Source organism: Martes martes (assembly GCF_963455335.1).
Source record: "Martes martes genome assembly, chromosome: 11".
In the NCBI taxonomy this organism is placed as follows: Eukaryota; Metazoa; Chordata; class Mammalia; order Carnivora; family Mustelidae; genus Martes; species Martes martes.
Window position 1 is genome coordinate 38,283,637 of NC_137899.1, and position 26,923 is coordinate 38,310,559.

The 26,923-nt window shown below is 37.9% G+C and overlaps 1 protein-coding gene across 1 annotated transcript; it reads right to left on the reverse strand.

Annotated features, from left to right (window-relative positions):
* FAM133B (family with sequence similarity 133 member B) lies at positions 1-26,881 on the reverse strand. Its single transcript, XM_080818080.1, has 11 exons — positions 26,753-26,881; positions 17,296-17,393; positions 16,011-16,089; positions 14,773-14,847; positions 14,604-14,636; positions 14,101-14,163; positions 13,379-13,471; positions 12,060-12,110; positions 6,425-6,517; positions 4,631-4,672; positions 1-1,578 (listed from the first exon to the last, which is right to left on the reverse strand). The coding sequence occupies exons 1-11, from the start codon at positions 26,774-26,776 to the stop codon at positions 1,492-1,494; spliced, it is 738 nt and encodes a 245-aa protein (XP_080674206.1). The 5' UTR covers positions 26,777-26,881; the 3' UTR covers positions 1-1,491.
* Positions 26,882-26,923: the final 42 nt, after the last annotated feature.

The following is a 26,923-nucleotide window of genomic DNA, read 5'->3' on the forward strand; positions in this document are numbered from 1 at the left end:
AAGTAAAATAGCTATTTATTTAGCCTCTTGTCATGCCAAAATGTTTTGTGCATATACCACTATAATTAGCACACCCTCTGTAACAGGCAAAATTGTACATCAAATTATTTTTCATGTTACCTGATTATATAAAAATGTAAAGTGAAAATGATTTATCAATTCTTCTTAACATTACTAGTAAACAATTCAGCAGTAGATATGAGGCACAAAATCTTAGTAAAATATGACACAGGAAGAGCAATAATGTAATTTTCACTTAACTTGTCATAATTTGTTATGAATATACAAAGACAAATTTCTAAAATGTTATATTTACTAAGATTCTGGCAATAGCTTTATGTAACAAGACACAGCATACCAGGCCTGCCACTCAACTTGTTTATGGTAAGTCTCAAGCTTCAATATGAAGCTGTTTAAAAAAAAAAAAAAAAAAATCAAAAGCCTGCTTTGTTTACATGCTAAGTATCTTGGCAAATATGCCATTAAACACAATAAGGAATTTAATATACCAAGAATAAGGAGTTAATAAAAGCTAAACATTGCAGCCTAAACAAAATTCATACAAAAATAAAATAACTATTACTGGTTACATAAAATTTTCCTGACTGGTTAAAACTTAACAGTATAAAACATGCATTTTAAATCTTTAGCTATCAAGTTCAAAAAGTACCAGTGTCTATTTGAAATGATTCTTCTCCAAAGCCAAAGTATAGTCAAAATTAATTCAAATGTTATAACACATTCTAATGCTAAAAAACATTCAGTATTATTGAAGTGGAGGTGAATCCCAGAGCTTCTGGGGCTCTGTCATGCTGCAAAGGGCTGCTTCTCTGGTTCACTTAAAGCAGCAAACGACAGAGTCCAAGGATATCTAGGGGCAAGACTGCTATACCCAGCTCTGACCTCCCCATGAAGCATGGCTACTATGTCCACAAAAATAGGATGTGTGAGGATAAAAGGCACGCTATTCTGCTAGCTAAAGAGATAGCAAACCACCCCCCCACCCGAAAAGCTCCTTCCCCAGGTAAATAAAAGTATATCAGGGGAAAAAATTAAAATACACTTATCTACAGAGTAAGGATTTTGAAATATCAATGTAATGCCTATTCCAAAAATGTTAACTAAAATCATCTGGTAATTGCTAATTACATCTTAATGATGTATTCAGATTTGATTTCTGTTGATTTATCACTAGATACTTCTAGTCAAAATATTAACTTTATCCCCAAATATCTTAACCACTAGCACAACTGCAGTGTATTATCTCCCAGAGTTGTTAAGCACTGGAAGAGAAAAAAACAGATGTTCAAGCAGCAGGCAACAATTATGGCCCTTTCACACAGCGGCATCCGAGTGGCTACTGAATAGTCCAGGAATAATTCTAAAAACAAGAAAATTCATGCATTTTAGTAATTATGTCATAATTTTCACAGTTGAAATTTCCTTAGACATTGCACTTTCTTTATAAGGGAATCCTGATTTTTCTTAATGTTATGGCAAGTCAGGACTTGAACTAGCAGCCTTCTTTTTCTTCTTCTTACTGTGTTTCTTATGCTTCTTTTTCTTTTTTGTTTTTTCCTGTAAAGAGAGTTCCCTGTTAGACATTTCTACAGGAAAATATTAAAATTAAAACAACAACATTACCATGATCCTTCTAAGCTACTATATAATTATTTCAAACAATCCAGACAACCAAGGAAACTACTCAGAACATTTCCTGAAAAGTCTCAATAATCAGTATCATATGAGGACTTAAGAGTGCTTGTTGATTTTCAAAAAGATATGGAAAAACTCTTAAGTCATTAGCACACAAATGTAGCTCTTAAACAAAATTTCCTATAGAAAATAAATTCTAAGAATAGTGATATCAACTGCTGTATTTCATACTGTATAGTTTCTAAAGGTGAAGAAATTGTAGTTACTACAAAAAAACCTCATATCACAGCAAAACACAACTGTTTTTGTAAAATGACAGTTTTGGGGAACAGATATATTAAATCTGATATTTTTTAAAGTAAACAGAAACAGAAATTATTATGTCCTGCCTAAACTGGTAGCACTATATTAATTATGAAATTAACTAAAAAAGTGGTAAAAAATATGGATGTACAGTTGAAAAGTCTACTTAGCTTTTAAGTAAAACAGATGCTTTTTCTTTTTTAAAAACTTTTATGTAAGCTCTATGCCCACTGTGGGTCTTGAATTCACAACCCCAACACCAAAAGTTGTATGCTACACCAACTGAGCCAGCCAGGCACCCGGATGCTTAATTTTTAGAAGCCTAGGAAAAGTAACCAAATTGTGACTGGATAGAGAGCTAAAATTTTGCTGAACTCTGACTCTTGTGACTATTACCGATGTAGAAGAGAAAGCAAAACTTTTAGAAACATATTTAGAAAGGTGGTATCAAATGACAGACTTGCTGATATTCACCAAGAAAAGAGACATGTAAAGATAGCAAAGCAGAGCTTCTTATCTATTTCCTTAACAATTACAACTTTCAACTATTCCTCCGCCCCTCTCAAACGTCTCTACCACTTAGTGGCTCTAAGCTAACTTTCATCATTCTTGTCATTAGAAGCTCAAGTACACAGGGAATCTTACCAAGAGTGCCAAATCTTGTATTTGGGTCTTTAAAAAGTAAGTTTCGAGTATAGGTTACTTTTTCATAAAAGGACAGTTGACTACTCTCTTTTTAAAATACTTTTCTTCTTGGCTTCCACGACACCTCCACCTGCTACTTTCTTCTATCACAAAGAGCCCTTCAACTCCTGTGCTGTTCATCTTCCTCTGCTTGACCTTTCAGGGTTTCCTTTCTTTTCCACATGGCTCTCTATCTCCCATGCTATAAAAACCACTTCCATACCAAATCTTCGTATCCAGTCCTATGCTCTGAACTCAAGACTGTGAGTTCCACCTGGATACCTAACAGGTATATCTAAAATTACCATAAACAATGCTTAATTTTTCTCTCTAAACCCTCTTAACCATCTTAGTAAACAGCACCTCTAATTGGTCCTCTTACTTAAGGTGAAGAATCTAAGCTACGTTTGACTCCATTTTTCTGCCTTAACTCCGCTCTCTACATCCAAAGCAGCAAGCAAGCCCTACCATCTAAGTCCACAACGCATCTCAAATCCATCAGGCTAGTCCATCTCCATCACGACCACTGTGATACAAACACCACCATTCCTTGCCTCTGTCCTCTCCACCTCCTCTGTCAAAGCATTCTAACAATGTAAAGTTGGTTCAGGTCACTTCTTTGTTTGAAACACTCAAAACAGCCTCCCAAAGCATTCTGATTAAAACCCAAACACCTTGCTTGTGATATGGCCTCTGCTTACTTCCCCATCTCACTGTATGGTACTCCTCTTTATCTACTAGATATAAGCCACGCTTACCCCTTCAGTTCCTCAAACAAATCAAGCTCATTCCTACCACAGGTCCTTAGCTCTTCTGTTTAGGATATGGTTCTTTTGATATTCACATGGTTAGCTCTTTCTGATAAATCCTTCCCTCCCCAAAGCCACTCTCACACGTCACCCTCTCATCTATCTTGTATTCCATTAGAACAACACTACCAACAACGATGGCGCCTGCAGAGAGATGCTTAATAAACACACGTGAACTGAATGCATGAAACAGTGGAGTATGCAAGTACAAATCAGAATGATCCAAAATTAAATAATATTATGCCTTAATTAATCTGAACCAAAGACCAAAGCAGTCTTCACTCAAATAATCTTTCCATTCAGAAAAAAAGTCTCTTAAATGTCACCTTGGTCTTGAAGTATATAAAATGCTACTTCTGAGTCATACGTTACCAGAGAAGCACCCTCATTTTAAGAGCGAGGGAAATTCTGGGAAGGGGAAGTTACCCTCAAACTTCCAAAAGATGCTGTTCTTATTCTTTTTCACCTGTTCTAAGAAAATGCCTTCAAAGGCCATCACCCACGCTTACACTGAGTGCTCCTAAATGACTAATGATACGGTGTGAAATTACTCTTTGATAATCTATTATCTAACTTTCCCTAGGTTGGTCCACTTCTCATTTGGTTATCACCGCCATTTTTCTTATTCTCCTATTCCTTCTTTCTCCTTTTATACTTCTTCATCTGCATAATAGCAGAGCTGGCTTTAGAAATGGTGAAACAATCATCTTTATTATTGAAATATTTATGTTGTCACATTCCTGCTTTTTCATTGCAACCTGGGCTTAGAGAGGCTTTTTCCGCTAAATGTTACCAGGTTTGGCCAACCTGAAAGTCACTACTATTAAGGATGGAGGGAATCACCACACCTAGTATTTCATACTACAGCTTAAAAAGGTCAAATTAAAGTTCAATTTTTCATTTCTAATAGTACTGAATATGGAACAAAATAAAATGAAATACTGAATAAAATACTGAAACAGAAACAGAGATGTTTGCTACCAGGATATTCTTCTTTTCTCCGGAGCCAATTTAACTTGCTCCAATGCACTAAGTAAAGCTGAACACCACAATTTTCCCAAATAAATATTTATTTGGCCCCAGTAAATGAAGTCCTGTTTTACCATGATTCATTTTATATTAAACAAAAAGAGCTACCACTATTGTCATGTAAAAAAATAAGTGATACTTGCTATTACTTTTTCTCGTTCTTCACTGCTTTTCTTCTTTTTTGCTCGTACCTAAAAAGTTTGAATTTTTGTTGAGAAGACAAATATGTAACTTGTACTCAAGGCATTTTTTCATCCCCCAATGTACCTTACAGCTTTAGAATTTATGTGTAAAAAACATTTTGATGACACCGTAAACCCGTTATTTCATAATACCAAGTCAATGAGAAACATTTAAAGGAAAGAAAATTAAGACTTTTTAATATCTAGAGGGCTTCCTTATATTCCCTTCCAGCACCTAAAAAACCCCAATGAGGTACAGAGGATAAAAAGCATGAGCTCTGAAATAAAACAGACCAAGCTCTGAATCCTACCTCTGCTATGTAATACCCTCAGTTTCACCATCTGTAAAATCGAGGTAATATCCACCCTCTAGTGTAAGTGCCTGGATATAAAGTTAAGTATTTCTCTTACTGTATGGTGTTCTGTAAATGGTAGCTATACGCATAGTGTACTCAGTATAAACCAAATGATTAAAACCCTTTTAAGTAACACTCATTACACCGTTAGAATTTTAACCTTTAGAAGTGTGAATTTAAGACTAAATCGAAAGTTGCTAAAGCTCATGTATATTTAAAGTCTAAGTGTAACATATATTAGTGCTCTAGAAAACACTTAGGAAATTATTATTTCTTACTGTTATTCTTGTCATAACAATGACTGGAGATGGTGGTAGTTGTGCTGCATCCACGTTTAGCAAGACCAAGACTGGGGATGCTGTCATGTGATGTCCAAGACAGCCAGACAGCTCTAACATGACTTTTAGACAGCTTGCCAGTCATATAATAAGCCCACTTATAATATAGAGAAGACTATATTTTGTTTCATTCATTCAGAGCTTTATTGAGAGTTGTTTACCATTTTGGAAAATGTCATTGATGACAATGCCATTGTATGGTTTTTGAAGGGCATATGTAATGTACCTGCAATAGCCTGAATTTTGTTATGTCTTAAGATTTGATGTCTTCTAGTTATCACACTCAAACATTTATGTACTGAAACATAATTTAGTAAATTTATACACTAATATTTTTTTCTATTTCTTTTTAAAATCTGTTAGGGGATAGTAATATAAAATGTGAAGATATATACACACATACACATACAAGTTTTAATTCATTTCAATTTCATTTCAGGAGGCATTACAAAATATTGCTACAAAAGGTGGGTAATAGCCCCTATTATACAAATGAGGAAACTAAGTCCAAGAGAGAAATACTTTAAAGACGGTAACTTGCAGACCTAAAATTAACTAAGAATAGAGTACAAATAAAATCTAACATAGGAATATCAGAGCTGAAAAGGACTACAGAGACTACAGAAACTAATTCTACTTCCTCACTTTATAGATAGGGAAAAAGATCATGCCAACATTCCTGTTCTACCTCATCACTATTCTACTCCCTCACTAGTAATAGTTCCAAACAAAAATAAGGGAATGCTGGGTTTCAATACAGTACACATCAAACAACATCTGTCATGTAATCAAAATACTAGTATAGGTAAAAGTAACTACTAGAAGAAAAATAAAATAGCTCAGAACAGAGATTTGTAAATATGGCTAATTACCATATTAGCTATATAATCAACTTCTAGAAAATGCAAAAATCATTCTGAAATGGAACTTCCATTTCTTTTTCACAGTGCACATACTAGAGAAGTGAGTAAATGGAATATTCATGAAGTATTTCTTTTTTATTCATTTGTATTTATTAAAAACAAACATTTTTAAAGTGAAGAAAGTGAATTTGATCTTATACTTACCTCCTCAATATGATCTGATTCTGATAAGGACTCAGATGATAAAGGTTTATCTTCAGAATGTATCTTTCTCTTTTTGCTCTGTCCTTTAATGTCCTAAGAAAAATAAATACATGTACCTTGACTCAAAAAGATGTAAGGCTATGCCACGCAAGTTTTGTTTCTAATTAACATTTTTCCAATTATCACAAAAACCATTTCCATTTTAGAAATGTCTTATAGTTGGCTGCTCCCATGTTAGGGGCATAGATATTTAAAATTGTTAGATCTTCTTGTTGGACAGACCCTTTGAGTATGATATAGTGTCCTTCCTCATCTCTTATTATAGCATTTTAGAAATGTCTTAAATTGATGACATTTACCAATTTCCAGTCTTTAATTCCAACAAAGCAATTTTAATTAAATAGCCTGAAAAGAGATAATTACATGTAAATTGAGATGTAATATCCTTATTTTCTTTTTTATAAAAAATGTTTATTTATTTAAGTAATATGTATACCCAATGTGGGGCCTGAACTCATGACCATGAGATCAAAAGTCGCATGCTCTTCCAACTGAGCCAGCCAAGTGCCCTCTTATTTTAATTAAACTCTAACGTGTCATAAGAGACCCTACAGATGGTGTAAGATTTGAGTCCCTTGTATTCTAACTGTTTTGTTTCTACCCAGTGTTGGATCAGACAGGCCTAGTGCTGCAAAATAGAAAAACAATGGGTAATTATTTGTGATCTAAAAAGATCTCTAGACAGTAATAATTCCTTTCATGCATTACAAGTGTTAATTTACATTAAAATAATCTTCATCTCTAAGTATTTTTAATGATGAGAAAACATATAAGTCTGGGGAAGAAGAGAGACTAGAGGAGTACTTAGGGACTTAAATATATATACTGAGAAATAAACATTTCAAAACACCCGAAGGAAGTATGGCAAAACGTTAAGGTTTTTAAAAAAGATTTATTTACTTGAGAGAGAGAGAGAGAGAACAAGTGGTGGGGAGAGGAAGAGGGAGAGAGAGAAAGGGGGCAGCAAACTCCCCACTAAGCGTGGAGCCAGAGGTGGGGCTTGATCCCAGATCTGAGATCATGACCTCAGCCGAAACAAAACCAAGAGTTGGACGCTCAACTGACTGAGCCCAGGCACCCCAATGTTAAGATTTATTAAAACTTCACAGTGGATGTGCTGGTTGTCTTTTTATTATTTTCCATATACTTTTTCTGTATGTCTGAGCAGTTTATACAACAAGACAAAAAAAAAAACCACCACACAATGAAAAAAAATGCTCACTATCCAATTGTACAGAAAAAATATATAAACTTTATATACCAGGAAGCCATTTTGAAGATTAAACAAAAAATCACATAGAAAATAAACTACCAGTGATCTGTATTACAGGTGATTTAATTTTATTTCTGCAAATACGTTTATAATTTTGTTAGAAATGATAAATGCTCACTGTAAGCAAATTCACCCGAATCCTGCTGCCAGAGATTAAACATCATGAAGATTTTTGGAAACATCTCACTATGTGTACATTTATGACTTTATATAGATACTTGCTATTTGGAACCTGCTCTTGTCATCCAATCCTTCCATGCCAACTATATCATTATTTACAGCTGCCTCTGATATTCACTGAAAGCATATGCCACAATTTACTTAACACATGTTTTTCGGATGGCAGCTATACATATGGGCTATTTGCTATTAAAAAAAGTTGAAGTGGAGTGAAAGGTACATGAATGCAAAAATCTTTACCTAATAATGTCTAAATCAAAGACCAAAGTAGCTTTTACCCAAATGATTTGCTTAATCTCCCACCCCCCACCCTTAATTGTTTATTTCACTCCTTTAGGAATCACACTTCACCAAGAAACCTCTGTTTCAGGCTTTTATCAATCATATCAATCTCAAGATTACTGGAATACAGTCCATATTTTCTTTTAGAACTGCCTAAACATGGATTTTACCACTTTTTCTGTGTATGTGAAGTATCAATTTTCAAATTACTAAAGATTAGTTTTTAATTATGTATTTCTAGTAGTTTTTCCTAAATCTGTTCTTATATTTAAATTTTGTTCATGATTTATTTATTTTTTTTTGGTGATCTCTTTTTGTCATTAAGTATTAAAATTATGTGGTCAAAAGTGTTTTGAGTTTTGAGGCATGGGCCTTCCCTACCCCAATATTACAGTTACCCTGTCTTTCTCTAGTTATACTTTCATACACTTAAAACTGACTTATCTGTGATTTATTTGGCCTTAAGGAGGGTCCAGTTTTATACTTTCTAGCTGGCTAGTCATTTTGTCCTAAGAAAAGTATTTTTTTTTTTAAAAGATTTTATTTATTTGACAGAGAGAGACAGCGAGAGAGGGAACACAAGTGGAGGAGTGGGAAAGGGAGAAGCAGGCTTCCCACTGAGCAGGGAGCTGGACACGGGGCTCAATCCCAGGACCCCAGGATCGTAACCTGAGCTGAAGGCAGATGCCTAACGACTGAGCCACCCAGGCATCCCAAGAAAAGCCACTTTTATCATACATTAAACCCACGAATACTTACAAGTTTTTACTTGGGCTCTACACTGCTCCACTGCAGTACATTCCTGTACCATACCACACTGTCTGATGCTTAAAAAATACTTAACGTCTAGTTCGGGTAAGTCATACCCAGGACCGTTTATTAAATCTTCACGTGCTTCTCTGAATAGATTTGCATAATTTTCTTCAAATAAGTCCTGATCAGTTCTTCAAATTTTTCCTATATATTCTTTGTTACTTTTAGAAATGGGATATTTTCTTCCACTGTTAGTTATTACACTAAATTTTCACAATTTAAAAATGAGTCAAAAACAATGACTGATATATGACTTACAATTACACCCTCTTAAAAAAAAGATTTATTTTAGAGACAGAGAAAGCACACAAGTATGGGCTGGGGGAGGGGCAGTGGGAGAAGGAGAGAAAAATCCTCAAGCAGACTCCCTGCTGAGTGCAGAGCCTAGGGCGGGGCTCAATCCCAGGATCCTGAGATCATGACCTGAACCAGAACCGAGAGTCAGATGCTTAGGACTGAGCCACCCTGGTCCCCTTAAAATTACACCCTTTTTGGTAACACTCTACATTAACTATACCGGAATTAAAATAAAAAACTTAAAAAAAATATTACCCAGGGAGAACAATTATACCCTTTTAAAATTGTAACAGACATCTTAAACGAGATTAAGAGAAGCTATGGGCCAAAAAAATGTTCATTATGTGTATAAAGGATGAGTAGTATCCAAAATATGAAACTCCTGGGTCGCCTAGTATCATAGTCGCTTAAGTGTCCCACTTTTGGTTTTGGCTCAGGTCGTGATCTTATTAGGGTCAGGAGATCAAGCCCGGCTCTGGGTCCATGTTCAGCATGGAGTCTGCTTAAGATTCTCTCCCTCCCCTCCCCCAAGTCTACTATGTCCAAGTGACATATTGTATGACTGCCTTTAAATGATACTGGGGGGTGGGGAGGGGGACCCAGACCTCTCCCAAATCTCCATCCCTCTCTGTGGTCCACAGTGTCCTGGTCAAGACTACCCAAGAGAGAATCATTCTTCAACTTGCCCCCCATAAGGCAAGCCTCACCCCAGCTGCACACCCATTGCCCAGCACAGCTACCAGGGGATTAGCCTGGCCAGCTCTTGGCGCTGCGTGAAAGCTTCTATTGAAGCTCTTTCATGTAGAACCAAAACCACCTACTTGTTGGGTAGTTCTTACTAAAAAATCAGATCTAAGCTGAACAGTCTATAAAAGAACGTCAGTGTTCTAGTCTAAAAAGGTGAGGGAAGGGAAGCAATCAGCAAAATCTAGAATATAGGAAACTCTACTGTTCTCTTAAAAAATACATTTCAAGGGGCACCTGGGTGGCTCAGTGGGTTGAGGCCTTGCCTTCGGCTCAGGTCATGATCCCAGGGTTCTGGGATCGAGCCCCGCATCAGGGTCTCTGCTCAGCAGGGAGCCTGCTTCCTCCTCTCTCTCTGCCTACTTGTGATCTCCGTCTGTCAAATAAATAAATAAAAATCTTAAAAAAAATACATTTCAAGAGGAAAATTTTAAAAGGGGGGAAAAGTTATAAATTAAAGGAGACTTACGAGATTTAATAATCAAATGCCATCTTAGAACTTGCCTGGATCATGACATAAATCAACCATAAAAAATTTTTATGAAAAATGAGGACATTTTGAAACGCTTTTATTATATTTGAAATTATTGTGAAAATGTTAATATGCAATAGTGCTGTTTAATTTTTAAACATGGTCTTATAAAGATAAATATGAAGTATTTGTGGATAAAGTAAAGTTAAAATTAAAAAAAGAGGTGGGGGGAAAAGCAGTGTGAGGGTTTTGTGGTAAGCTTTTATCTAGTCCTTAAATCTGTTGAATATGCAATGTTAATGTTATCTTTCATTTGTCTTACGGTTAGCAAAAAGCAACTGGCTTTCCAAAGTGATACTATTTGTAAAAAACACAAAGGATAATTTGCCTCCTATACCCAATTCTTAAAATAGCAAGCGGGATTGTTTTAATTCCAATAAATTCCATTTAATATAAATAAGTGCATTTTTAAGTAATCTCTACACCCAACATGGGGCTCGAATCTACAACCCCAACCAAGATCAAGAGTCCCATGGTGGGGCGCCTGGGTGGCTCAGTGGGTTAAGCCTCTGCCTTCGGCTCAGGTCATGATCTCAGGGTCCTGAAATCGAGCCCCGCACCGGGCTCTCTGCTCGGCAGAGAGCCTGCTTCCTCCTCTCTCTCTCTGCCTATTTGTGATCTCTGTCTGTCAAATAAATAAAATCTTTAAAAAAAAAAAAGAAAAAAGAGTCCCATGGTACAATGACTGAGACCGCAGGTGCCCCTGAAGTTCCTACTTTTGATTCACAACAATAAAACAAAACAAAATAAACAATACATCCAGAATATGTAAATTCACAGAGCTGGAAAGCAGATTAGAAGTTGCCAGGGGATGCAGGGGAAGGAAGAATGGGAATTAGTTAGAGTATGAGTTGTTTTTAAGGGGGTGATGAAGTTTTTAAACTAGAGAGCTGGTCACTGCACAACACTGTACATACACAATATTCCTTCCTCCAAATTGTAATTTTAAAATGGTTAATAGCATATTATGTAAATTATACCTCAATTTAAAGAATATATAAAAATACTGAGTAAAATATAGTGACTCTGGTCTATAGTTTTCTTTCATCAATAATTGCTTTCTTTAGGTTTTTAAGAACCAGAAAAAGATTTTTCTCTAAGATTTCGCTTATTTTATTTATTTGAGAGAGAGAGAGAAGAAGGGGGAATGGCAGAGGGAGAGGGTATTGAGCCCCACTGAGCAGGGAGCCTGACGCGGAGCTCCATCCCAGGATCCCGGGATCATAATCCGAGCCGAAGGCAGAGGCTTAACCAACTGAGCCACCCAGGTGCCCCACTTTTCTGATTTTTTAACCTTTGATAATGAATTCAATAAATAATTTCCTTAAGTCAACACAAAATGCTATAAAAGCAAAAGAAATAAATTTCTTAAATTAAAAGGAAGAACACATTACTGTTAATTTCTAGAAGTAAATGAAGTATTGTATGATAGATTAAAATAAAATTATAATTACCTTTTCTTTTTCAGTTGCATCTTTTGACCTTTTTTTCTTTTTTAAACTATCCTAAACAAATAAACAAACATATATATACATATCAATTTGAAATGTAAGAGAGAGCGTAAGGACAAAAACAGCAAAAAGGTGACTTGCTCTAGGACTGAAAAAAGTTTATTTCAATACCAGAACTTTATTCTGAAAATAAGGGAAATGTATGTCACATATATCTGTATGTGCTTGTAAGGCAATAAGGCTTCTTTCTTTATCTGGCTGTACATCAAATCTATGTATACCAAAAATGATAGACATTGTCTGTAATAACCACAGGGTTTCTTTTAAAATAAGACTTAATGCCATTTGCTTATTTTTGCCTGTGGTGGTCATACGCACTGAGGTTCTCATTCACACTGTCCTCAGAAATCCCCCAATCTGATTTTCCTACTCTCCCTATAAGGAGGGAAGGTGATTCCCTCCTTATAGGATTCTTTCAGTTTTAGCCATTAATGTCCCTGAGCCTTCCTCATCCATAAAATGGATGAGGATTGTTGAGAGAATTAAGCTAACATGTCAAGTGCTCAGAACTGTGCCTAACACACAGTAGGCATCTGACAAAGATTAACTATCCATATTAGACTGACTCTTCTGTCTTAAAAGACAAAGAGAAAACCAACATTTACTAACAACTTTCTAGATGCCAGGCATTTTGTCAGAAGAAATCATACTAAGACAGGTAGAGATCTGCCCCCAAACCAGTTGTTTTGTTCTCCTGGGGTTCTAGAACAGTGTTTGTGAAACTGTGGTCCAAGGACAGGCCTGTATCAGAATCACAGGGGACAAATGTTAAAAATGTAGACTTCTGAGCCTAAAGCAGACTTACTAAATCAGACTCTCTCGACATGAGGCCCAGGAATCTACACTGCTATTTCAACCTGCATGTATTTCTTATTACCACACATGTTTGAGAGCCAATTATGTTTCACAGTTCTGGACATACAGAGCAGATTTAGGTATAATGGAAAGGATACTGGACCAGATAGTGGAGTATGTTTTTTCCTCTGAACTCTCACTTCTATATGAAAATGGGAAAAATAATGTCTGCCATGTTTATTATAAAAGCTGTCATGGAAATGCTGAGACATGAAGGCATATGTGGAAGTATTTAGAGAATAATAAAATCCCACATGTAAGATATTAAGTATATCAATTGAGTGGCACAGTTCATCAAAGTATAAAAAATAGCATCTCATTTGTAAACTGACAGCAATTTAAGACAGGATGACCTAAAAGGGGAGAAAAAAAAAAGTGTTTGTTATCCAAAATGTTGCTGATTTTACCTTACTGTCCGATTCAGTTTCTGACATGGAGCTTTCAGAAAATTTATGTGAACGGTTCTTCTTTTTCTTTTTCCTTTTTCCTTGTTTTTTGTCCTATATAAAACATTTTTAGAAACATTTGCTTTCTCTTTCAAAAATATAATCGATGCATTTTATTAATACCAAAACTTTATCAATGAACAAAGCTTAAATGAAAGAACCAGTTTGCAAGTGCATGTTTTACTTAATTTTTTAAGCAAACTCTATGCCCATGCGGGGCCTAAGCTCACAAACCCAAGATCAAGAGTCACGTGCTCTACTGAGCCAGCCAGGTGCCCCATTCATAAGTAATGCTTAAAATGTAACTTATATTAACCTTCCTGCTTTATAAAAAAAAGTCAAGTAATTTAAATCACATGTAACCTCTAGCATCTAGTCAAATAGCATTGTAGATTTTTAGACTCCATTTCTTTTACTGATGTTTTTAAAGAGAATAAGACAAATTTAGGAACTGAATATATATATATATATGCATATATATGCATATATATATACACATATATATATATACTTAAATATCTAGTTATTTATTCATGTCAGTGCTCTCAGTTATGGATAATTAACCAAAACCTGAAAGTCAAAGTTTCTAACAGGTATTTCATAATGGATTTCCTCTTGTCATTAAAAAAAGAAAAAAAAACCTAGAGATTATTATTTCATAAACCATTACAGGCAAATCTTACCTCATCTTCAGAATCTGAAGAACTGCTGGAAGAATCAGAGCTTGATGAAGAAGAAGATGAATACTTGACCAAGCACAAAATAATTAAAGCTTGTGAGATGCAGGAATTATTTTTCTTATCACTAAGTCTCTCAAATACTTAACAAAATCAATCTAGTGGTCTGAGAGATCTATTCAGATGCCTTAAATATTAAAATGTCAAATATCACACTCCCCACACTCCCTCACCTACACGAAAAAGGCTCAACAAAGTAACGACAGATATGCCAATGGTAATCAATGTTCCCTCTTTTTCTCCCTGACAGCGCAACAGAGTTACCAGGATATAAGGAGGTAAGTGCTTTTCTTTACACTGCTAATAGAATAAAACCCACCCATAACTACTAAAGGACTTCAAGACTCCTTGACTCATTTACAGTTAACATACAGATCATAAAAATAATTCTTACTTTTCTTGTAGGCTCTTAATTGTAACATTTAGAAAAATGGAAAACTTTTGCTCACCCTACCAGATTTCTTCTTTTCTTTTTTCTTTCTCTAAAAGCAAACAAATAAAAGTAAAAATCTAAATAAGTTGATGTGAGTTTTTAAAATTATCTATTGACAGTAGTACACAGATTATGAAAACCCAAATAGGACATTAAAAACAGCATTAAGCTCAAAATGGTATTACCTGTCTTTTTTTGGATGAGCTCTCACTTCCACTTAGTAATTTCTCCCTGTGTTTTTCTAGTTCTTTCTTCCAGTTCTGCAAAAAGGTTATAAACACCATCAGAGGCTATCTATCCCCTTGTAATACACCTGATATAGACAGCCACTACTTCCTTTCCTCTGTCCTCTACTACCTCTCACCATCTTGGCCTCTAAGTACAGGGAAAAGTACAGGTGCCAGAACCCTGTTACCAAAGGACCCTTTACTAGCTCTTTTATCCTTTACAAGCTCTTTTCTTTCTTTCTTTCCTTCCTTCTTTTTGAGAGCGTGAGTGAGGGTGGGGTGGGGAGTGGGAAGGACAGGGAGAGAGAATCTTAAGCAGACTCTCCATGGAGTCTGAGGTGGGGCTCGATCTCACAACCCTGAGATCGTGACCTGAGCCAAAATCAAGTCAGCCGCTTAAGCCACTGAGCCACGCAGGCAGCAGCCACACTAGTTCTTTTCTTTAAAAAAAAAAAAAAAAAAAAGATTTTATTTATTTGAGAGAGAGAGAGGGGGGGAGAGAGAAGAGACAGAGAGAGTGCTTGTGCATGCAAGCAGGGAGAGGGATAGAGGGGAAGGGAGATGGATAAGCAGACTCCCAGCTGAGCCTGAAGCCTGTCATGGGGCTCAATCCCTAGACCCTGAGATCATGACCTGAGCTGAAATCAATAGTTGGCCACCTAACTGACTGAGCCACCCAGGCATCCAGCCCCACTAGCCCTTTTCGAAGAGGGTATTAAAGAGTGGGAGTTCTACACTGTATATTGAGAGGAGCAGTCACTATTATCAGTGAGGCTGAGAACTTCTTCTTTTTAATGAAGATGGTTAGATTCTATTTCCAGACAGTAAAAGCTGAATTTATCTATGCATCCATCCATATATATTTTTTAAAGATTTTAAGTAATCTCTCTACACAACATGGGGGCTCAAACTCACAATCATGAGTTCAAGAGTTGCTCACTCTACTGAATGAGCTAGCTAGGCAACCCTGAATTAATCTACATTGTAGCTGAAATACTACACACATTTGTAATCAAAACAGGCAAACATCATGGAAATGTCAGGGTAATATGAGGACACGGGGCCATGGGAAGCTAAAGAGAAGTCAATTTTAGAAAACCCAAGATGACATAAATTACTGTAATAGGGTTTTCCCTATTTTAAAGAAATCATACATTTAGGGTGCCTATTTTTTCAAACAAGTACTATTTACAAACCTCATTCATTTTTTCTTCAAATTCAGCCAATGCCTTGGAGCCTTTCTTTTTCTTTTCTAATTGTTCTTTCACTTCTTCCCTTAAAAAATAGGAAACAAGTAAGTTTTCAAGCAATTCCTATTAGAGGTGGATGCTTATAAACAAAACAAAAATTTCATAAATAAAAATTTCTTAATATCCTAATAAACCTCCATTTCAGTGTTGATACATTTAAAATTATTTTGCTCACATCCTCCTTAATCAAGTATTATGAATACACTCTGTCAGATACCACTGATCATTCCTTTTCTAAGTATGGATTATAAGAGCTAATACACCAAACATTTGAGCACTTACATATAAGTGGCACTGTTTTTAATACATGCTCCTTTAATCCTAATAATCCTGTGAGAAAACACAGTATTATTACCCCTATTTTACAGAAAAAGAAGGGAAGCTTGAGGACAGTAAAAATTCTGCTTCGAGTCCCAAAGCTCGTAGTTTCAGTGTTAGGGTGAGCTAAAGTCTATTTAAACTACGATTTTTATACTAAACATTAATTTTATAATGCACCTCACATACTGGACAGAAGAGTTGATACAGCATGGCTGACTGCTTATTCCTAGAAAGGCCCATTTACGAGTTTAGCCCTGGTTGGCATCTGGGAATTTGGATTCTGGAAAGGTCCTTACCATTCCCTCATAAGAGTAGCTCACTGTACGAATATTACTGTTGAGGGTGATCACCTGCATTTCTTCTGGGAGTCTGGAATTTTGACACCTGACAGGCAGAGGCTGACCAGTCCCCAATAAAAGCCCTGGGCACACAGAGTCTCCCACAAACTCCCCTGGTTGGCAACATTTCATATGTGTTAAGACAACTCATTGCTGAGGTTATAAATGCATCCTATGTGATTCCACAAAAGAAGAAGCCGTACAAGTCTGAGCCTAGTCTCCCCGAAACTTCACCCCATGCTCCTTTTCCCTTTGTTGACTGTGGCTGGTACCCTCTGTAATAAATCTTATCCAAAAGTACATCTATCTGGAAGTCCTTCTACCTCTTTAGAGGTAGAGATGAGAACGGTATGAAAGGTTATCTGGTAGCTATACAGGATGGTGGGTTCTCAAATACTTGCTTTACAGTTATGCATGATGCATGTGTTTCATACACTGACAAGAAAGCACCTATGAGTATCACTTCAAAAATTATGTATGTGACAACTGATTTGCAAGCAGTAAGAGTTGTAACAGTAACCTTTAAAAAATTTACAAAAACCTTATAAATGTCTAAATTGTTTTACAAATACCAGGTAGGCCTTGGTCGATTCAGATAATCTTGGATCGTTGGCCCCGAAGACTGGATTGGACCCCTTGATCTGGCCATTGCTATTGGGTTCATATAGGCCTTGAGGAAAGAATAAAAATTAACTCATTAAAAAAATAAAAATGCAAATGCTCACTTACTCACCAAGCATGCTTTATTATAAATGCATACTATGTCTAACTAAGCATGAATAATCTGACTAACCAAATTTTTGTTATAAAAAATAAATTTAATGGTCTACTAAGTCTCACAAGTTTGGGAGAAGAGTAATATCGCTATTTCACAGAAAAAAAATGTTTTTCACCAGAGATTTAATGAAAATAACAGTGATACCTCTTTCTTACTGTAAGATTACTTTAAAATGTCTTCTCCTAAAGCCCAATAACCCTGTAAGACTGTAACACTATGCTCACTGGCAAATGAAGAAACTTAGTTGTGAAGAAGTTAAAGATGTAACTTTTTTTAAAAAAAGATTTTATTTATTTATTTGACAGAGATCACAAGTAGGCAGAGAGGCAGGCAGAGAGAGAGGAGGAAGCAGGCTCCTTGCTAAGTAGAAAGCCCAATGCAGGGCTCGAACCCAGGACCCTGGGATCATGACCTGAGCTGAAGGCACAGGTTTTAAACCACTAAGCCACCCAGGCGCCCCTAAAGATGTAACTTGAAATTTATTGCTTATTCTTTTTTTTTTTTTTAATGTATGAGCATTTTAACAGTTCTTTTTTTTTTTTTTAAAGATTTTATTTATTTATTTGACAGACAAAGATCACAAATAGGCAGAGAGGCAGGCAGAAAGAGAGGAGGAAGCAGGCTCCCTGCTGAGCAGAGAGCCCAATGCGGGACTCGATCCCAGGACCCTGGGATCATGACCTGAGCCGAAAGCAGAGGCTTTAACCCACTGAGCCACCCAGGTTCCCATTTATTGCTTATTCTACTGTATCTTTTATCTCAGAAAATACTATGCCATACTGATGGCAATTTGACTTGCCAACTGTTGACACCAAAAAATTAAATTATGCACAGATAACAAAAGAAAAAAAAGATAAAGAGGACTTTATAAAAATTAAAACATTTGTGTATCAAAGAACACTACCAAAAGAGTGAAGAGACAATCCACAGAATGGAAGAAAATATTTGCAACTCATACATTTGATAGGGAATTAATATCCAGAATGCATAAAGAAATCCTACAACTCAACAGCAAAAAAACCCAAATGATCCCATTAATGTGCAAAGGACCTGAATAAACATTTCTCCGAAGAAGATATTCAAATGTCCAAGAGCACATGAAGAGATGTTCAACTCACCAGTCACTGGGGAAATGCAAATCAAACTACAATGAGATGCCACCTTGCAGCCATTAGGACGACTATTATCAAAATCAGAAAGTAACACATGCTGTCAAAAAGAGGGAGAAACTGCAATCTTTACACATTGCTGGTGAGAATATAAAAGGGTGCAGCCGTCATGGAAAAGTTGGTTTCCTCAAAAAGTTTGATACAGAATGACCAGACAATCTAATGATTCCAACTCTAAGAGGAACTGAACAATAACTGAAAGCAGGGACTCAAACAGACACTTGTACACTCCTGTTCAGAGCAGCATTATACATGACAGCCAAAAGTGAGAACAATCCAAATATCCATCTACTGATAAATGGATAAATAAAATGTGGCACATACACAAAATGGAGTATTACTCAGCCTCAGAAAGAAATGACATATGTGAGCCTGGGTGGCTCAGTCAGTTAAGCATGTGACTGTTGATTTCAGCTCAGGTCCCGATCTCAGGGTCATGAGATTGAGCCCTGCATCTGGCTTTGTGCTGGACCTGGAGCCTGTTTTAAGATTCTTTCTCTCCCTCCGTTCCCTCACTTAAAAAAAAAAGAAAAGAAAAAAGAAATGAAATTCTTTTTTTTTTTTTTTTTAAAGATTTTATTTATTTATTTGACAGACAGATCACAAGTAGGCAGAAAGGCAGGCAGAGAGAGGAGGAAGCAGGCTCCCCGCGGAGAAGGGAGCCCGATGTGGGGCTCGATCCCAGGACTCTGGGATCATGACCTGAGCCGAAAGCAGAGGCTTTAACCCACTGAGCCACCCAGGTGCCCCAGAAATGAAATTCTTAATAGGCTACAACATGAATGAACCTTGCTAACATGCTAAGAGAAACATTCTAGACATAAAATGACAAATCTTATATGGTCCAACTTATATGAGGTACCTAGAATATGCAAATTCATAGAGATAGAAAGAAAAAAGGGATTTCCAGGGGCTGGGGGGAATAGGTGATTGGGAGTTACTATTTAATGGGTACAGAGCTTCTTGTTTGGGATGATGAAAAAGTTCTGGAAATGGATAGTGGCAACAGTTGCATAACAGTGTGAATGAACTTAATGCCACGGACTTAAACACTTAAAAATGGCCAAAACAGTGTACTCTGTTATGTTTTTTTCTGCACAATAAAGAACACCCCAAATCAGGGGCACCTGGGTGGCTCAGTGGGTTAAAGCCTCTGCCTTTGGCTCGGGTCATGATCTCAGGGTCCTGGGATCGAGCCCCATATCGGGCTCTCTGCTCAGCAGTGAGCCTGCTTCCTCCTTTCTCTCTGCCTCTCTGCCTACTTGTGATCTTTGTCTGTCAAATAAATAAATAAATAAATAAATAAATAAAAAATAAATAAATAAAATAAATAAAAACAGATGTTGTTTTATTAAAATTATTTTAATGCCTGTGTGGCTCAGTTCACGTTCACATTCCCAGGGTCCTGGGATTGAGCCCTGCATAGGGCTCCGTGCTCCTAGGGAAGCCTATTCTCCCCCTCCCACTCCCCTTGTTTGTGTTCCTCTCTTGCTGTGTTTTTCTGTCAAAAAAAAATAAATAAAATCTTTTAAAAAAATAAAGATTTTATTTATTAGAGAGAGTGCACAAGAGAGAGAGAAGGGGCAGAGGAGAAGCAGACTCCCTGCTGAGCAGTAGCCCAATGTGGGACTTGGTCCCAGGACCCTGGGATCATGACCTGAGCTGAAAGCAGATGCTTTTTTTTTTTTTTTTTAATTTTATTTATTTATTTGTCAGAGATCACAAGTACGCAGAGAAGCAGGCAGAGACAGGGGGAAGCAGGCTCCCTGCTGAGCAGAGCGCCTGATGCGGGGCTCGATCCCAGGACCCTGGGATCATGACCTGAGCCGAAGACAGAGGCCCAACCCACTGAACCACCCAGGCGCCCCTGAAAGCAGATGCTTAACCAACTGAGCCACCCACCCACCCCTGGTTTTTGAAATTTAACCCAATCCAATAAGCATTTACAAAAACTCTTTTATTTATTTACTTATTTTTAAGATTTCATTTATTTATTTGAGAGAGAGAGCATGAGCTGGGGAGGAGCAGAGGTAGAGGGACAAGCAGACTCTGCGCTGAGCGCGAAGCTCCACACAGGGCTGGATCCCACAACGCCAAGATCATGACCTTAGCTGAATCAAAAGTTGGATGCTTAACTGACTGAGCCACCCAGGTGTCCCAAAACTCTTCCAGTTTTTAAAAAATTTTATTTTTTTCTTCCACGTTTTAAATAAAAAGAATTATGGTTGAAAATGACTACTACCAAAGTTGATTTTAAGGCCTTAAATCCATTACTTAATGTTCACAAGGAAGTGAAAGGATGTTAATGTATTTGTTGCATTTTATTTAGCAAAACCTGTGAAAATGACCAATATCTGCCAAATGACAAATATGGGTTATATATTTCCAGATTTCTCTGGCAGAGCAAACAATATAAAACCATTATAAACAACACATCCTGAAAACTACTTCCATTCAACTGGATACTGATACTGCCTAACTAATTACTTGGGATGAAAAATCCATTAACATAATTTTCTTACAGGCAGGAACTAATGCTAGAGCTCTTAAAGTCAGGGATGTTTACAGGATCAGGGCTAGATGTGAGTATCAAATTCAACTCTCTTTACAGAGAGGCATATAGTGACATGTTTTACATCAAATGATATGTTCTCAAATATTTCATTCAACTGCCTCTGTTAAGAATTTCACTCAGTTCATGTGGAAATATGACAACAAATGGAGGCTGCAACAGAAGAGTTGCTAGCCCTACTAATGACACTGACAATCCTAACAACCAGAAGCAGGTACAATGTGCAAAGCCAAGCTCATCATTTTTACAATAGGAGATTATCTATCTGTCCATCTAACATCTTCTCATTTCTTTGGTACCATGACATAATTTTAGTAGCAGTTAAGAATAAAGTATCTTAAACTTAAAATTGTAAAACCTGTTCATTTCCAAAGAATGCAAACATATACAAGGATGTTCAAAACTAAATTACTAAAATAGGGAAAATGGAAAGTACACAAAGAGCTATCAAACTGAGATGCATTATAGAGTATACCCTCAAAATCAATACTATACAGCCACTAAAAAGAGTAGATCTATAGTTACTGATATGGAAAGATGTCCAAGATTTCTCAAATGAAAAGCAAAAGCAAGTTACCAAAAACCAAGATATCATCTTAACAAACAGCTATAAAATTTTTTAAAAATCCAGATGTACCAAAATGTACAGGGCAAGGTCCACTTTCATCATTTCATACACTGGAGAGATTAAAAACAACAACAACAACAACAACCCACTACCTTTATAAAAGAAAAACAAAATGAAAAAAAAAAACTACATACAAAAATTATTGTAATATTAAAGATAAACAGAATGAAAAAAATTTAACCACAACGCTGCCAATCCAGAGGGCTGAACTGTCTTCAAGTACAAGTTCAGAGTACAGTGGCAACGCTTCACTCTAATTTAAAAAAATTGTGAGGGATCTAGCTGGCTTAGTCAATAGAGCATGCTACTCTTTTTTTTTTTTTTAAAGATTTTATTTATTTATTTGACAGACAGAGATCTCAAGTAGGTGGAGAGGCAGGCAGAGAGAGAGAGAAGGAAGCAGGCTCCCTGCTGAGCAGAGAGCCCAATGCAGGGCTCCATCCCAGAACCCCGGGATCACGACCTGAGCAGAAGGCAGAGGCTTTAACCCACTGAGCCACCCAGGCGCCCCGAGCATGCTACTCTTGATCTGACTCTTGATCCTGGGGTCATGAGTTTAAGCCTAATTTTGGGCACAGAGTCTATTTAAAAAAAAAAAAAAAATCACAACACATTTACCACGTTTGACAGTCTTCAAATATTCTAGCATGTATCTTAAAATTACATCAATTAACATTTCTATGTGCCTTAATGTCTATTGTGAAACTGCTTCCCCAAAGTACATACCAGTCTGTCTTAGGGTTTACTTTTCAGGGGAAAATTAAATAGTAAAGTAGTATATTCACATTACTAAGGCTATTAATTATAGACAACTTATGGTACTATCACATGAGCTATCTGTCTATGCAATAAGGTTTAACTTTCAAGCTTTTGACCATAAACACTACCCTTAGTCTGCATAAGTACATTCCACATATCTCAATTATTTATTTCAATTGTAACAGCAGTATTTATTAAGTACATCTTACGTGTTAGGCTCCTTTGCAAAAACACTTGATGGTCTATGCTCATAAACATTAAGCAACAATGTTTTTTTTTTTTTTTAAAGATTATTTATTTACTTATTTGACAGACAGAGATCACAAGTAGGCAGAGAGGCAGGCAGAGGGGGGGGAAGCAGGATCCCTGCTGAGCAGAAAGCCCATGCAGGGCTGGATCCCAGGACCCTGGGATCATGATCTGAGCCGAAGGCAGAGGCTTTAACACACTGAGCCACCCAGGGCACCCGCAACAAGGCTTCTTTTTACTATGCACAACAGAAAGGTTTTTAAGACAGAAGAATTAATTTTCTTACAAAGAGAAAGCCTTTTTCCGCACTATGTATCAGTATGAAAAACAATGTTCTTAACACTAAGGGGGTGAATGGTTAGGCATCAGTTAAAATATAGAAAGTATGCAATTTCTTAAACTGTCTCACTATGACTTAATCACTTTAAATACTGGGATCTTATAAATCAAACACTTGTATTCACATGTAATTAGAAATGTCTGTGGCTCCAAACTGCTGCACGAGTTTGGGTAACAGAAAACAATCTCTTTTTGAAACTCAGGATATTGGGGCACCCAGCAGGCTCAGTTGGTGGAGCACACAACTCTTGATCTCAGGGGCTGCCAGACTGAGCCCCACGTGGGTGTAGAGTACTTAAAAATAAAATCTTTTTTTTTCTTAAAGATTTTATTTATTTATTTGACAGAGATCACAAGTAGGCAGAGAGGTAGGTGGAAGGGGGGGGGGAGCACGCTCCCTGCTGAGTAGAAAGCCCGATGCAGTGCTTGATCCCAGGACCCCGAGATCACGACCTCAGCTGAAGACAGAGGCCCAACCCACCGAGCCACCTAGGCACCCCTTAAAAATAAAATCTTAAAAAAGAAACTCAGGATGGCAAATTGGGCTCAAGGGAATACATAAGTGGCTTATGTCCTAAAAAGGACACAAGAACAAAATGTTAAGACCTTCATTTGTTACTTTGATTACCTATTTTTATCTAGAGGATACATCTGTTTTAGAGGGCAAAAAGTAACAAGAACATGAGGGAAACTTCTGAAAACAATGGGGACAACTGGTAGCCATCATGAATTTAAGAACCCTTTACAAATCTTGAGAACTAAAATGTTCAGTTAAAAAAAAAACAACTGTTCAAGAATATACAACACTTATAGTGAACCCTGATGTCAAGCATGGACTACAGGTGAAAATAATGTGTCAAGACAGGTTCATCAATTTTAACTATGCACCACTCTGCAACAGCTTTCAAAGTAGGTGAGGCTGTGCATGACTGGTCCTGGAACGTATGGGAGCTCTCGGTACTTACTGCTCAATTTTCCTATGAATCCAAAACTGCTCTAAAAAGTAAAGTCTACTTTAAAGAAAAAAAAAGATTTTAAGTAATCTCTACACACAAGGTGAGGCTTGAACTAAAACCCTGAACTCAAGAGGGGCGCCTGGGTGGCTCAGTGGGTTAAAGCCTCTGCCTTCGGCTCGGGTCATGATCCCGGGGTCCTGGGATCGAGCTCCACATCGGGTTCTCTGCTCGGCAGATAGCCTGCTTCCCTCTCTCTCTCTGCCTGCCTCTCTGCCTACTTGTGATCTCTGTCTGTCAAATAAATAAATAAAATCTTTAAAAAACGAAACAAAACAAAAAAAAAACCCCTGAACTCAAGAGTAGCCTGTTCGGCCAACTAAGCCGGCCAGGCGCCCCAAAGCAGTCTTTTTTTGAAAACAAAACAAAACCTTCAACGTAGACTTCATGAGTTTATTTATTTTTATTTCTTTTAAAGATTTTATTTATTTATTTGACAGAGAGAGAGATCACAAGTAGGCAGAGAGGCAGACAGAGAGAGAGGGGGAAGCAGGCTCCCTGAGAAGAGAGCCCGATGTGGGGCTCGATCCCAGGACCCCAAGATCATGAACTGAACTGAAGGCAGAGGCTTAACCCACTGAGCCACCCAGGCACTCCTATGAGTTTTTTTAGAAAGCAATTCTATCATCTTTAGGACTATGATTTTACTATCAACGTTAAAAGAAAAAATACCATATTTTCAGAGGCAAACAATCCTTTTATTTAAAACCAAGAGTTACGATGTACTGAATTAAGTATCAGCTGACCCAAGTTTTGGTCCGAGTTTATACAGTTCCATCTCCTCCTCCATGCAACGAGGAGACTAAACTAGACAATCTGTCTTCTAACTCTTGATTTCATGTTTTCATTCCCACAGCCTTTCAAGTGCAAATAAAAAATCTTACCAGAACACTCTGTGCCATGACAGCATACCAAGTAATAAGCAGAGCCCAGAGTTATTATCAAAATGTTCTAGTAAATGAAGCTAATTTGAAAAGTTTCAAATGCTTCAAAGGGATATGTAAACCAACACTTTACCCCAGTAAAAGAAAAACAAAACATCTTAGGTCTCTGTATGAAATGGTATCCAAGGTCTGGTGATTTCTAAACATTCAAACCCTCAGTCATTAAAGAATCAAAACACTCTTAACACCTCAAACCTGAGGATGCTCCAGCAGAACACCATTTCAACTCTATGAGAATCAGGATATCAGAACAAGGTCTGACCTACGGTCATTCCTTAACCTTATAAGGCTCACCACTGTGGTTCCTAGACATCTCTGATTATGAAGGCTATATAAAATTAAAACACACGTTTTGAACATAAGAAATGCCCTCATTTCATAAAAGTAAAGCTCTTTTAGCAGCTCCCCCCGCCTGAAAAGGCAATAATCACTGAATACAATAGTTCATTAAATTTAGTATATTAACTCTAATAACTGCATGTATGTATGTAATGCATTTATTTATGTTTTGCTGCTCAGTGGCTAAAACTCTGTCACAGACAAATTCCAGGAACTGTAAGGCTGCAACCTATTATGTTTACCGTCCATCCAGTCTGATTTATAATCTGGACTTTCCAGACCAAACTAGCAGCCATGAAGAACGCCTCCTTCCCCCTCTTGTCAAAAGCACCTTCTCTTTTGAATGCCTTCAGAACCACGAATCTCCATCATCAAGTATTTCTTACTTTTTCTGCTATTACTTATTCCTGTGTCTCCTTTATCTCATTTACTACAACAACAACTTTCATGCCAAGCATTCCCTGGCCATCTGTCTTCTGCGGTTTTAACTATTTTGCAAAGTTGTGGAGAACACTGATACCCCTTTAGAGATGAAGAAACTGAAGCTCGGAGAAGAAAAGCAACTCGTCTTGGTCACTCAACTCCCGAGGGTCCAAAACTGACACGCCAGTCCATGCCTGATTCCAAAGACAACTGTCTGCACCCTTCATTCTTACACAGGGCCTACTCGGTGCCAGGTCGTGGTAAGTGCTGAGGACACGAAGCCAAATGCTTCCATGCTGGTCCTCAAACGGGGGGCTGCCTGCCGCTAGAACTGGACGCGCAGCAGGCCCACGGAAAGGAGCCGCGCCCGAGGCCTCCACGCCTCCATCCCACCTGCGTGCGCGATCCCGACAAGAGGGCGAGTCCCGGCGCCTCCAGGGGCCTCAGACCCCGAACGCCCAAAAGGAGACTAATTCCTTGCGCCTTTGTGGCTCCAAAAACTGGGCACTGCCAGCCCGAGTGCCGGAGGAGGGAAAGGAGCCAGGAAGTACGGACCTAAGGTGCGGCGGGGTTGAGAAAAAAGGGTGACTCGAGAGAAGAGAAAAGAGAGAGGTGAGAGTGGGGGGCCCAAAGGCGCCAACTGCGTGCGCGGCGCACGCGCGTCTGGGGCCGGCGGGGATGGGGGGAGCTGGGTCGCCCGGCTCGAGGTCCAAGCGCCGCCGCTGACCCTCAGGCCCCGTCGGGAAAAGCAAGGGGCTCCGCTCTCCTGCCGCCGGCTCCCGCGTCGCCCCACTGTTTTTCCCACCGGGTACTCACCACCCGATTGTCCCGCTTCCCCATGGTGCAGGACTGAGCCCACAAACGCCGAGGGAGAAGAGGCCAGAGAGCGGCCGAAAAGGGCCCGCCGGAGGTCCTTCTGCCGACTCCCTACCCTGTCCAGAGAGAGGCGCCGCGCGGCCCTAGCGGCCGCACCCTGCCACAGCGCCA

Coding starts and splice junctions, on each gene's coding strand:
- FAM133B (XM_080818080.1), bottom strand. CDS start 26,776: ATGGGGAAGCGGGACAATCGGGTG. Junction 6,518..12,059: donor ATGCAACTGAAAAAGAAAAG/GTAATTATAATT, acceptor TATTTTTCTTAG/GACATTAAAGGACAGAGCAA. Junction 1,579..4,630: donor GCAGTGAAGAACGAGAAAAA/GTAATAGCAAGT, acceptor CTCTCTTTACAG/GAAAAAACAAAAAAGAAAAA.